The 13,409-nt window shown below is 50.9% G+C and overlaps 1 protein-coding gene across 7 annotated transcripts in view; it reads right to left on the bottom strand.

Moving 5' to 3' along the window:
• Positions 1-1,422: 1,422 nt before the first annotated feature.
• The window catches only part of UBAP2L (ubiquitin associated protein 2 like), a 69,127-nt gene continuing 57,140 nt past the window's right edge, over positions 1,423-13,409 (bottom strand). For 4 of the 7 annotated variants that reach the window (XM_077321586.1, XM_077321601.1, XM_077321628.1 and 1 more), the window contains 6 exons: positions 13,036-13,253; positions 12,831-12,936; positions 10,745-10,812; positions 6,390-6,572; positions 5,954-5,989; positions 1,423-2,143 (listed from right to left, as the gene is read on the bottom strand). In XM_077321586.1, the coding sequence (XP_077177701.1) occupies positions 2,048-2,143; positions 5,954-5,989; positions 6,390-6,572; positions 10,745-10,812; positions 12,831-12,936; positions 13,036-13,253 (707 nt within the window). In that variant the 3' untranslated portion in view covers positions 1,423-2,047. The remainder of the gene's footprint in view (positions 2,144-5,953; positions 5,990-6,389; positions 6,573-10,744; positions 10,813-12,830; positions 12,937-13,035; positions 13,254-13,409) is intronic. The other 3 variants (XM_077321609.1, XM_077321619.1, XM_077321637.1) reach the window with 1 other exon arrangement.

Here is a 13,409-nt window from a genome sequence, read left to right as displayed (position 1 = left end):
TATTAAAGGTGTCACTGAGCTCCCAACTTTGTTGTATTGCTTTGCACCAACTTAGCTACCCTCTGAAATCTTGCTGGTAAAGTGGGTTAGACTAAAAGGACAGGACACCTAGTTGCTGTATCCAAACTTTACAGATCTAGCAGAAATCTGAACTTGAGGCTTTGCGATACCCTTGCATCTGTAGCACACATGAAACTGCCTTCTACTGAGTCAGACCCTTGGTCCCTCAAAGGAATTATCGTCGATTCAGACTGGCAGCAGCTCTTCAGAGGTTTTTCACGCCACTTCCTGCCTGGTCCTTTTAAGTGGAGATGGTGGGGATTGAACCAGGGACACTCTGTCTGCAAAACAGACGCTCCACGACTGGGCCATGCACAGCCCTTCCTCTACAAAGCTACTCTAGTCCAAGAGCAGTTCTGGAGGGAGGGGAATGGGACGAGAAAAGGGAGTTAAGTGGGCTGGGGAAGAAGCCGGACAGTTTACAGAACCAAGCCGCAGTTTCAAGAGCAGGGTTTCATGATGGCCCTGGAAGGGCCATCCAAATGGGTGGGGGTTGATTTATATATGTATATTTTAAAATTGTTATGTATCGGGCTATATGAGCATATATGGTCATGTCAACTCCCCCCCTCCAATGGCCAGTGATGAGCCTGGAGGGGAGGGGGATGGGCGTGTCCACAGCTCAGCTTCCCAACCATATTCTGCATCCTTGCGACACTTCCGGGGTTTCTCAAAGCCTGAAGGATGTTTCAAGGATTTCACGATTAAAATGTCGAAAAAGGCTCGAACATGCATTTGCAGTATGAAGGCGGCTGTAAAAATTCCAGCTAACTTAATGGAAGGGGGGGGGGGAGGAAAACAATTGCAGCCTGTAATTTTTATCGTTGCCTGCTATAACAGTGAAGTACAACAGAAATATATATTTGGATCTTGCATTCTGGGTCATTTTTACTTTTGCGCCGTTTGAAATTTCACAAACAAATATAAGTAATGAGTTTCAAGACCCTTGCCACCACCCCGCTCCTTTGAGACTGCCACCAATTTCCCCCTCCTGCTGCAAGTCCCACCCCCTTTTGATCCCAAGGCTTCACCCGCCAGCAGAAGCAGGATTTTGGGGGGAGAAGAACGGACTGCGGCAGGAAAGCGGGTGAGTTTCCTTTTAAGGGCCCAGCAGCACACTTGGAGAGCAACCAACTCGAGCCAGGAAGATTATTTTAAGGATATTTGCGGATACTCCACCTGCATTTACAACATCTTCAAAGCTGGGGTGCACCTGTCCCCCGACATGTGCAAGGACATTCGGCTCCCCACCCTCGCTTTCCAACGGAGAACAAACACGGGGGGGGCCGGCCCGCGCACGGCCTTCCCTCCCTCCACGCTGGACCGCCGTAGCCGGATGAAAGACGCGAGGCCCGGAGAACGGATTGGGGTTTTCGTTTTTATATACAAGACACATTTATCCATTAAATTTAGAACACAGTACAAAAAAAACACCTCAACTAATTAATCTTACAATGCGGTTCATATCAATTACTGCTCTTACTCCTAATAATAAAGGGGGGCATTGTAGGCGGAGGGGAGAGCCCCAGGTGTTGACTCCTTTTGGATCCGCCGGGTGGTATTTATTCTTTTTTTTTTGGTAGGGGGGGGAGTGGGGAGAGGAGCAAAGGGTGTAGAAAAACAAACCAAAAAAAAAAAAAAAAAAAAGGCCCCTACGGCTGGACAGCTCGTAATCTGAATGAATGCAGAGAGAGAAAGAGAGAGAAAAAGAGAAAAAAAGGAAAAAAAAGATACAAATTCTATATTACATACAATTGAGGGAGGAGGGAGGGGAGAGGGAGGGTGGCTGGGGCGGGGGGAGAACGCCGGGCCCAGCCGCGCAGGCTGGGCTCGCGGGGGCTTGTGAGAGCCGAGCCGAGGGTCAGGCCACTCCTCCCCCGGGGATCCTTCCTTCTTGGTTAGGTTGCTGTCCGTCGATCGTTCGCTTCTGTCTGTTCGTCCGTCCGTCTGTCTCTTGGTTGAAGTGCGGAGCCGGCCCGGGCCCCCTTCAGTTGGCGCCCCAGTTGTAGCTGTTGTAGGCGGACTTGTTGGCCTGCGATTTCTGCGGGATGGAACTTCCCTGGCTGCGCTGGCCAGTGGCGCTCTGAGGGGGAGGGAAGGAAAGGGAGAGGAGGAGACAGAAAAGGAGAGGGGGGGGTTGTTACTCAGGCCCTGCTAAAGAGGAGACAGCCCTACTGGCCGAGGATCTAGGACAGGGGGGGCAAAACTGTGGCTCTCTAAATGTCCAGGGACTACAATTCCCATGCCAGCAGGGGCTCATGGGAACGGTAGTCCGTAGACATCTGGAGAGCTACAGTTTGGTCGCCCCTGATCTCGGAAATTCTAGGCTGCTCTCTGGGGGTGCAATCAGGTCCCTAAGCCTCAAAAGGACCTCAGGGGAATTTCTCTTCCAAACTGGATGGCGTTCTAGAGCAGGGGTAGTCAAACCTGTGGTCCTCCAGATGTTCATGGACTACAATTCCCATGAGCCCCTGCCAGCGTTTGCTGGCAGGGGCTTATGGGAATTGCAGTCCATGAGCATCTGGAGGACCACAGGTTGACTACCCCTGTTCTAGAGCATTGCTTTCTACAGGGCAAATCTGCTAACAGCGCAGGAGTCTCCAGTACCAGGAGAAACAATTTTCGAGATCCAACCCGTTATCTTAAGCTGCCAGTTTCAGTTTGGGAGACTGGCCTTGAGAGATTTTGCTGCAGAGCAACAAGATTACTTGCAATGAGTAACTTTACACAAACACAACTTTTAATTCAAATGATTTACTATCACTGGAGTTCTGAACAGGCGAACAGTAGCTCGTGAAAGCTCCTCCCCTTGGCAAAACAGGGTTGGGCCTTTGAAGGAGCTACTCGACTGTTCTCTACTTCAGGTATCTGAAGAAGTGAGCCATGACTCCCAAGAAGAAGAAGAGTTGGTTCTTATATGCCGCTTTTTCCTACCCGAAGGAGGCTCAAAGCGGCTTCCAGTCGCCTTCCCTTTCCTCTCCCCACAACAGACACCCTGTGAGGGAGGGGAGGCTGAGAGAGCCCTGATATCACTGCCCGGTCAGAACAGTTTTATCAGTGCCGTGGCGAGCCCAAGGTCACCCATCTGTATGTGGGAGAGTGCAGAATCGAACCTGGCATGCCAGATTAGAAGTCCACACTCCTAACCACTACACCAAACTGGCTCCTCCCCTGTCTCCAATATTGCTAGACTTGGAAGGCGCTGCTGGACTCTGGCTCTTTTCTGCTGCTGCAGAACAGGTAAACACAGCTGACCATCTTGATCTAGCTGAAGAACTGAGCTGTGACTCCCAAAAGCTCCTCCCCTGCCACCCATTCGGTTAGTCTTGAAGGTGCGTCTGGACTCAAGACGCTTTTCTGCAGCTATGAACAGACTCACACAGCTGCCCACCTTAATCTATGACCGGGAGACCGTGACCTATCAGCAAATTCCTGCCACGATCTCCCCCACCTGACTCTCTAAGTCAGGGGTAGTCAAACTGCAGCCCTCCAGATGCCCATGGACTACAATTCCCATGAGCCCCCGCCAGTGAACACTGGCAGGGGCTCATGGGAATTGTAGCCCATGGATATCTGGAGGGCTGCAGTTTGACTAACTCTGCTTAAATGACGATTCTTGGGATTGTGGGAGGTGCGCGGACAAAGCCCCTGGCCTCGGGCGGACAAAGGCGTTTGTCCAAGCAGATTCTGAACCCCGGACATCATCGTCCAGGTGGGCGGTTGCCGGAAATGAACTGCTGTGCAGAGAAGGTGGTGGTAAGGAGCTGTATCGGCAGGGTGTCCTGATGACAGATCAATGGATCTAAGCCGGAGGTAGTCAAACAGCGGCCCTCCAGGTGTCCATGGACTACAATTCCCATGAGCCCCTGCCAGCATTCGCTGGCAGGGGCTCATGGGAATTGTAGTCCATGGACATCTGGAGGGCCGCAGTTTGACTACCCCTGATCTAAGCCCTAGCAATCCTACCAGCCCGAAAGGGGAACATGAGCTTCAGAACGTTCTGCAGAGCTCCGCCAAGTCTAGGTTTTCAAATTAGATTACTGTTGACTGGCTAGTGGTCCATCCTGGTGTGTTGGTGTAAAGCAGTCCTGACGGTGGAAAGCACTAGACTCATGGGTTTGGGAGACAGAGGTAGTTTGCCATGGCCTGCCTTGGTGCAGTGACCCCGGTCTCCCACCTCAGTCCTAATCAGGGCCAGTTCTGCTTAGCTTACAAGACAGGGCCTCAGACCCACTCAGCTCAGACCCAGGCAGTCCTAACTCTGCATCTACCATATTCTTCTATTGCCAAGGACCTTCCTCTCTTGCTAACTGCTGCCCTAGAGTAGGGGTAGTCAAACTGCAGCCGTCCAGATGTCCATGGACTACAATTCCCATGAGCCCCTGCCAGCATTTGCTGGCAGGGGTTCATGGGAATTGTAGTCCATGGACATCTGGACCGCCGCAGTTTGACTACCCCTGCCCTAGAGGCACGGCCCCAAGACCTCAACAATCCCAGGACCACAAGAGGCAGAGAATTCATACGGCAGAGGCACATCTGTGCCACAATGTTGGTTTCAAATCACTGCAAAACCAAAAAGGGAACAGAAACCCAACCTGGACTCAAAGTCAGGAACTCAAAAGTTGAGTTGCAAAACAATGTTACAACAAGATTTAGAAATAAATTACAAATATTTATTAAAGTGCAACAATAATATATTAAAAACAAAGTAAAAACCATACCGAACAGTACATGAAGAACAGACCAAACATGTTTCAACCCACAGGGGTCTTCCTCAGTGGTCAATATATACTGTATATATATATATATATTTAGACAAGGCTCTCTTGCCTAAAAACAAATTCTAAAGTTTTGCTGGGTGGGCGAGAGAAATCTGTTTGGTGTAGCCCCAACCAATGTTTTCTGACACACGTGAAATGCACTCTTGACACAGAATAAGACTCTAGCTGAGAGTGGTGGACCTAGACAATATATATCTTAGAAGAAGAAGAAGAGTTGGTTCTTATATGCCGCTTTTCCCTACCTGAAAGAGGCTCAAAGCGGCTTACAGTCGCCTTCCCATTCCTCTTAGAAGGTGGGCTCCAAAAAGAAACACTTTAGAAACATATACAGATATATACATTTATATATTGACCACGGAGGAAGACCCCTGTGGGTCAAAACGCATATGGTCTGTTCTTCATGTGCAGTTAAGATATGTATAGTTTATACTTTGTTTTTAATATATTATTGATGCACTAATAATTTTAAATAATTTTAAATAATTCTTGTAATAATTTTTAAAATATTGACATTGCTTTGCAGCTCAGCTTTTGAGTTCCTGGTTTCAATTCATTGTTAACGCTTAACTGTATTATGTACACTGCTCTGAGCCATTTGGGGCGGGCACTACAGAAATGTAAGAAGCAACAACGATAGAATCATAGAGTTGGAAGGGGCCACACTCTGGATATCAGTCCAGCTGCTGCTTAGAGAATCAGAACCATAGAGGTGGAAGGGGCCAGACAGGCCATCTAGTCCAACTTCCCATTCAAGGCCGGAACACCCTGAAGCATCCAGGATATCAGTCCAGCTGCTGCTTATAGAATTGTAGAATCACAGAGTTGGAAGGGGCCAGACAGACCGTCTAATCCAACCCCCTGCTCAACGCAGGATCACCCTGAAGCATCCAGGAGAAATCTGCCCAGCTGATGCTTAAAGGCTGTAAGCGAGGGGGAGCTCCCCAACTCCTCAGACAGCTACTCGGGCTGAGAATTCTACGCACAGTTTAAAGCCACTGCTACCAGCCCTATCCTCTTCCTTCCCACCCGCATCTCTGTCTGGGCCCGGGGCCGACCGCTATCGGGTGCCAGGCTGGGCGAAAGGCAGGAGATCGTCTGAGAGGTTTCTTTACCTGGTCTTCTTGCTGGCGTTGGAAGTACAGAATCGGCTGCACAATTTTAGGAAGGTGGAGGCAGGCCGAGGATATGGAAGATACAAGGACACATTATGACAAAGCTCCCTGGGCCGGAGCGTGCGAGGGTGGGCGTCGGGACGCGACCTACCAAGGACGCTGGAAGAGAAAGTCTATCCAGGCGGACTTGGTCTGACCAAGCGGCAAGGGGGGGGGGGGAAAGGTTGGGGGGGGGAGAGAGGAGGAACATAGGACCACCTCAACAATTAACCCTGAGGTCTTCCTCTCACGTGCCAAGCCTGGTGTGGTGATCTCCGCACTACGGGATACAAGCCCATGTTTGGAAGGGGAGGAGGCAGGGAGGGAGGGAGGAGAGGGGAACCTGGAGACCGCCGGCTTCTGCCAATGAGAGGGAGGGACGGGGGTGCCTGCTTACCTGCCCGTCCTGCTGCAGGTGGTGGTGCAAGATCTGAGAATGCGGCTGCTGATGCGGCGTCAGGATGTGCATGAACGGGGCCGGTGGGTACGCCGCGGCCGTGGCGGGGTTGCCCAGCGCAGACGGCAGGTTGAAGGAGGCCGCTGGGGTTCCGGTGTGAAATCCCTGCTTCTCAAAGGATTGCTGCAGGGGGGAGACAGAGAGGAATTCAAAGCCCTTGAGCCGATCCTCCTCCTTTGCGGAACGTGATGAAGCCAACGCCCTATATCCCCCGCAGGGCTTAATGCTCTACAGAGGCTAACCTATAGGTCGTTCTCAGCCCCAAGGAAGCCCGCCTGGCCTCGACCAGGGCCAGGGCCTTCTCGGTCCTGGCCCCAACCTGGTGGAATGCGCTCCCGGAAGAGCTGAGGGCCCTGCGGGAATTGCCAGCATTCCGCAGGGCCTGTAAGACGGAGCTCTTCCGCCAGGCTTATAACTGAGGCCGGGCGGAAAGAAGATCAGCCCCCCCCTCTCACAAACTGGCGGTAGAGAGTGTCACCCCCCCTCCCGTAGTTGAGGATGCAGAGACTAAATGAGTAAGATTAAGCCATCTTTGTTGCCACTGTGACCAATTGGTTACCAGCTATTGAAAATTTACTGGAACTTATTGTTATTTTATGGTTTTAGGGGATGGGGTTATGTAAGCCGCCTCGAGCCTTCGGGGGGAGGCGGGGTATAAATACAACAACAACAACAACAACAACAACAACAACAATAATGTGGACTTGCTGAAGCTGGCAGCGGGCCAGAAACTGCACCAGGAGAGCAGCCCTGCAGAGGCTCTTTATACTCCACTTTTCACTGCCTGAAGGAGTTTCAAAGCAGCTGACAATGGCCTTCCCTTCCTCTGCCCACAACAGACTCCCTGTGAAGGAGCTGAGGTTGAGAGAGCTCTGCTAGGACAGCCCTGTAAGAACAGCACTATCAGGGCTGTGACAAGCGAGGAATCAAACCCAGCTTGCCAGATCAGAAGCTGCCTCTTTTAGCCACGGCACAACGCTGGTGAAGAATTGAAGAAGTCTGGGATGGATGCACCACACCCAGGTCTCAGGTTAAATGTCCTTTTGAGTCCATGGGCTCTCCAAAGTAGCCACCACAGACCCCCCCTCCCCCCTATTCTGGAATAAGCAGACTTCAGTCACACACATAATTTTTCTTAAAACCTAGAATCCTCCTTGGCCCACTGGCGTGCTTTAACTGTACAAAGCAAGCGATCAGACTCAGGAGCCCTTAACAGAAGGACAAGATCTGGGTTTCCGTATCCTGCGTTTACAACCTGAAGAAATTTCTAAGCAGCTTCAAACCACCTGCCCTTCCTCTTCCCTGCGAGGCTGGTGAGGCAGAGAGTGCTCTGAGAGAACTGTGACTGGCCCAAGGTCACCCAGCTGGCTGCCTGGAGAGGAGTGGGGGAACCAAACCAGGTTCTCCAGAATAGAAGTCGCCCCTCTTAACCACAACGCCAGGGGTGGCCAAAACTGGGGCTGTCAAAGAGGTGGGCAGTGACTTGCAAAAGCTTCAGCAGACCACGAAAGCGTCTTGGGTTGGAGTCTGCAAATTTGGGTTAAGGATCTGAGAGGAGCTTTGCTGTCCTCATGCAAAACCCAGCCAAAAGTCTGAGCAACCAGCTGGCATGAGGCAGCCATCCAAACAGAAGCTGGCCAATAAGTTATCAAGAGAGTGGTCCTTCTCTTGCCTAGCCACCAAATCTAGCCGATCGTCAGTTAGCTAACACTACAGCATATGAGCCAAATGGCTACAAGAGGGCCAGGAACACTGACTGGAAAATCACAGAGCCAGAAAAACACTTCAAAGGAAAACTACAACATGAAAATACTGGATGGGAACTCATCCATAACTTGAGGTCAACCTGGCTTAAAGGCAGATCTTTTTCTCAGTGTTTCGAATCTCCAGTAGCTCGACAGGACCCTCTTTTTAATGGGCTGTTCTGAATGTTTTAACGGACTGAGAGGCAACAGATTCAGGATGGCCAAGAAGAAATACTTCTTAAGCAAGGAGTAACTGGACTTCTCTACCAGAGGATGTAGTGAGGGCCACGGACATAGATAGCTTTATGGAAGATAGGTCTGTCAGTTGCTACTGGCTATGGTAACTGAGGGGAACCTCCACGTTCAGAGGCAGTGAACCTCTGGATCCTAGTGCTCGGAGGCAAGATTGAGGGATGGCGTCGGGCTCTATGCCTTGTTGCTGATCCTCTTGGGCAACTGGTTGATGCCACTGTGTGAGACAGGACGCTGGACGAGATGAACCACTGGTTTGATCCAACAGGACTCTTCTTATGGTTAGGTTAATTGTACTATTATCAGCTAACTTCCCCTTAATTCTTTACTTATCTGTTTGAACCTCGCTCGCCGTACAGTATATAACTGCTAGCTTGGTGTAGTGGTTAAGAGGGGCAGCTTCTAATCTGGCGAGCCGGGTTTGATTCCCCGCTCCTTCACGTGCAGCCAGCTGGAGGATCCGGGGCTCTTTACAGCACTTATAGAGCTGTTCTCACAGTCCTGTCAGGGCTCTCTCAGCCCCACCTCCCTCACAGGGCGTCCATTATGGGGAGAGGAAGGGAAGGCGAATGTAAGCCGCTTTGAGATTCCTTCAGGTAGAGAAAAGAGGCATCTAAGAATCAACTCTTCTTCTTCTTCAGTAATCTCAGGGCTCTCTCAGCCTCACCTCCCTCACAGAGTGTCCGTTATGGGGAGAGGAAGGGAAGGCAATAGCAAGCCACTGAGACTCCTTCAGGCAGTGAAAAGTGGGGCATAAAAATCAACTAGTCTTCTTCCTGTTTATATCTAGCCCCACCCCCCCATATTAATCTGAAGAAAACAGCTGTGGTTTATAGAAGCTCATATGGAAACAGATGTTATTCGCTTTAGTTTCTAAGGGGCTACTGGACTTCTTATTTCATAAACATGGTGATTTTTCCAGATCAGATTTGTGAGTCATTATGGTGGTCTAAAAATTCTCCTGTTCTCTCCTTGGGATCCTTTGGACCAAAAGAGGTGGATCAAAGATTGTGGAAGTCTCATTTTATTATTTTGGTGGCAGAGTTCTCCCTCCCCTCTTAAGATTTGATATCAACTTCTTATCTTCCCCGCTGAACCTAAGAGACACAGAATGCTACAGAACCTTTCAAGAGTGAAGAAGGAATTCTCATCTCAGGTCAAGTAAATATCCAGAGAAATATACAAGGCCATATGATGCTGCCTTATGTTGAATCTGACCCTCAGTCCATCAGTCTTGTCTACTCTGACCGGCAGCTGCTCACCAGGGTCTCAGGCGAAGGTCTTTCCCATCGCCTACTGCCTGGTCCTTTTAGCTGGAGATGTCAGGGATTGACATCTGCATGCGAAGCAGACATTCTACCACTGAGTCACTCTCCTTGAAACATGTAAAAATTCCTGCAGATTCTAAACTTGCAACAACTCTGAAGGGTAGGACTGCCTGTACTGCAGGGGTAGTCAACCTGTGGTCCTCCAGATGTTCATGAACTACAATTCCCAGGAGCCCCTGCCAGCATTCGCTGGCAGGGGCTCCTGGGAATTGTAGTTCATGAACATCTGGAGGACCACAGGTTGACTACCCCTGCTGTACTGCAGACAGGCAGAGGAGCAGAGGCTGGGGGGGGGGGGGAACTGGCATAGACAAGGCCACCTAGCAGTTCTGCGGCGGAGATCAAGTTAAGACCTGAGAATTTTCAACTTGTAGGTCACAATGTTCACCCTCATGCTATGGCCAGGAAGAGCAACAAAACTCCAACATGTGGCCAAGATGCTTGTAGGAGAAAGGATGATGTCTGATTCAGGATGGACAAAAGGAAATGCTTCCTCACACAGTGAATGGTTAAAATGGCTGGCCCCTGTGTGAGGCAGGAGGCTGGACTGGAGGGACCCTCCCTGGTCTGACCCAGCAAGGCTCTCCTGTGTCCTTATGAGGGGTAGGCCTCGGCCTCCCTGCCCTGTGGCTGGCCCTGCAGAGGGACTGGCTGGCCCCTGGGTGAGGCAGGAGGCTGGACTGGAGGGAACATCCCTGGTCTAACCAGCAGGGCTCTCCTGTGTCCTTATGAGGGGAAGGCCTCGGCCTCCCTGCCCTGTTGCTGGCCCTGCAGAGGGACTGGCTGGCCACTGAGTGAGACGGGATACTGGAGTAGGCGGACCACTGGTCTAATCCAGCACAGATCTCATTATGTTCTTATGAGGGGAAGGCCTGACGCCAATAGCCTTTCTTTGCGCCTCATCTCCAGTTGCAAATGAGGCAGGTGCACAGCCTTTATATGGTGTAACAGCCATTGCCCCAAGACTCACCTGTGTTTTGGAGTAGACCGAGCCAGAGATGTCCGGCACGCCTGTATTACTGGATGTTACTGACACGCCTGAAGAAAAAAAACACACCCAGAGATAGAAAGTGGATCAGCAAAACCACACAGAGGCATGCCTGGCTCCCTTCACTTGCCAAACTCCTGCTTGCCATTACAGAAGGACACCCGCTCTCCGGCCCTGGCATCCGCACTCGGTTATGGGGTCTGAACTCTCAATACAAGTCAGTCCAGGGATTCTGGTGTTTTTTTTGGGGGGGGGCATCATCTGGGCAAGGAAGTGGGGTCCCTGTGGGTAGGCAGGTAGTTGTGAATTTCTTGCATAGTGCAGGGGGTTGGACTAGATGACCCTGGAGGTCCCTTCCCACGCTATGATTCTAACCAGAATTGGGGTCTTTTTGGCCTTGGCTTCTAGCCAGGTGGAAAGAGCTGTCAGCTGAGATCTGGTCCCCTGATGGAGCTGTCAAAGTTATGTGGGGCCCGTAAAACTGCACTCTTTCACCAGGCCTAAGTGGGCCTCCCCCCCTTCTAATTCTTCTGGGGGCATCTATGTTTTATTATGCTGTGAGCCACCACAAGCCAGCTTGTCTGGGAGTGGCGGGATAAAAATCTAATAATAATAATAAAAATAAAAATACATTGGTGGGCAGGAGTGGTGGGTGGGGGGGATTCAGTGCTTTCCTGTATTGGATCTTCTTGTTTCTAATGTGTTTTATTGCCTGTTATATAAACCACCCTGAGCCCACGTGCAGGGAAGGGCAGCATGAAAGTCAAATTATGAATAAGAAATAAATAAATGTACGAGGAGGAAGAACACAAACCGAGCTGAGAACAGCTCAAAGGGGTCCAGAAAATGTTTTCCCCCCAGCCTGAGGGTAGCAGGTGGGTTTCCTCCTGCTTTGAGAGACCTGCTCTTGCTTGTTGCTGGTGCAGCAAACATGACAAAGGGTCATCCAGCTCCGGTGCCCTCTAAGAGGGATAGACACCCTCCCCCCCCCCATTCTGCTGTTCTCAGTGCCTCTGAATCTGTTTAGCAACACTCATTTATTGTATTTATTCTAGTGATTTATACACAGCCCCTCTCGGACTTGCTGTCTTGGGGTGGTGGACAGCAACAATTACCATATAATGAAACAGTTGGCAGTAAAATCAACCACAGACTACAAAATCACTTTTAATACCGTTAGCACCAGTAATTGACACTGAGATTGACAGTAAAACTGATCACTGATGATGTTAACTAGGCAGAGCGAGTAGGAGGGAGGGAGGCCCAGTATTTAGATGGCAGAACTTCCTAGATGGCCTCAACCGTAGAACCGGCGGAAGATGCCGGGAATATGGGGAGCAAGTTTTAAAATTCGGCCATCTTGTATCTGCATGTATCTATATATTTTATATTGTTTTACAGTTTTTTGGGAGAATTTTTGCTGATATTGTTTGCGAACCGCCGTGAGCAAGTTTCTGGAAGCTGCGGTATAGAAACACAACAATAATAATAATTTTAAAAAGCAGGGTTGAGTGAAACCCTGGGGGGGTCCGTTACAGCTCTGGAAGGGCTTGCCGAATGAGTGGGAATTCATTTTTAGATATTTTTTTAAGTTCAATATTTATCGTGGGAGGACCATATATGATCATGTTGACATCACCCACTAATGGCCAATGATGGGCCCGGAGGGGGCAGAAAGGGGAGGGGCCCCAGGTGGGCGTGTCCACAGCTCTGCTTCCCAACCATACTCTGCACGATCGCGCCACTCCCAGGGTGAAGAATGTTTCGGGGGTTTCTCAACGGTAAAGAAAACTGAGAAAGGCTGCTTTAAGGTCTTGCTGAACTCATGTTCTCTTCCAACTGCTTAGTCCACCAGATTCAGTATTGCTTACTCAGACCGGTAGTTGCTCTCCAGCTCCCACACAGAAGCCTTTCAACATCACCTACTGGGTGATCCTTAGCAAGAGGTGCTGGAGAACAAACCTCGGACCTTCTGCATGCCAAGAAGACGATCTGCCACTGAGCCATGGCCCTTCCCTGACACCAACCCGACGTGTCATTCCCGCCCCTCCGCCAAATTCCCACTCACCGGTGCTGTAACCGTGGGAGCCGTAGCCACTGGGCTGCTGAAATGGAGTGGCCGAGGCGTTCACGCTGACATTCACGCTATGCTGTTTAGAAGAGGTAGGCGCAACCTGGGGAAAGCAGAGGGCTGGCGTGTCAACAGCATGGGGGCCGGCGGCAAGGCCTGGCTCCACCCCCACCCTGCAGCTCCACAGCAGGCCCCCACTCACGGGGAACACGGCAGGCCCATACTGGAAGGTGCTGGGCAGCCCCGGGACTCCGGTGTAGTACGGCAGGCTGGTGTAGCTGTAGCCGGGGGGCAAGGCCGGGTTCAGGAAGGTCTGCTGGGTGGTGTGGTGCGTCTGCGTCTGGTTCTGCTGGGGCTGCGCCAGGGTCGTCGCCGGTGCGGGGGAAGAGGCGTCGCCTCGGCCGAACTTCGTGAGGTCACCTGCACAGCAGAGAAAGTGGGGGCTGCGGTCAGAAGTGGTCAAGCGCACCAACTTGGGCCTCCGGAAGGACTGGCTGCCTCCAGGCGCATAGTAAGCCAAACATATAACTCTGGGACACGCTTTTTCCACCGGGTTTTTTTTTTTTTTTTTGACAG

The sequence above is a fragment of the Paroedura picta genome, chromosome 1 (genome assembly GCF_049243985.1).
Source record: "Paroedura picta isolate Pp20150507F chromosome 1, Ppicta_v3.0, whole genome shotgun sequence".
NCBI classification, from domain to species: Eukaryota; Metazoa; Chordata; class Lepidosauria; order Squamata; family Gekkonidae; genus Paroedura; species Paroedura picta.
The sequence above is the reverse complement of the archived record's forward strand: the minus strand, read 5'-3'. Positions and strand labels throughout refer to the sequence as shown.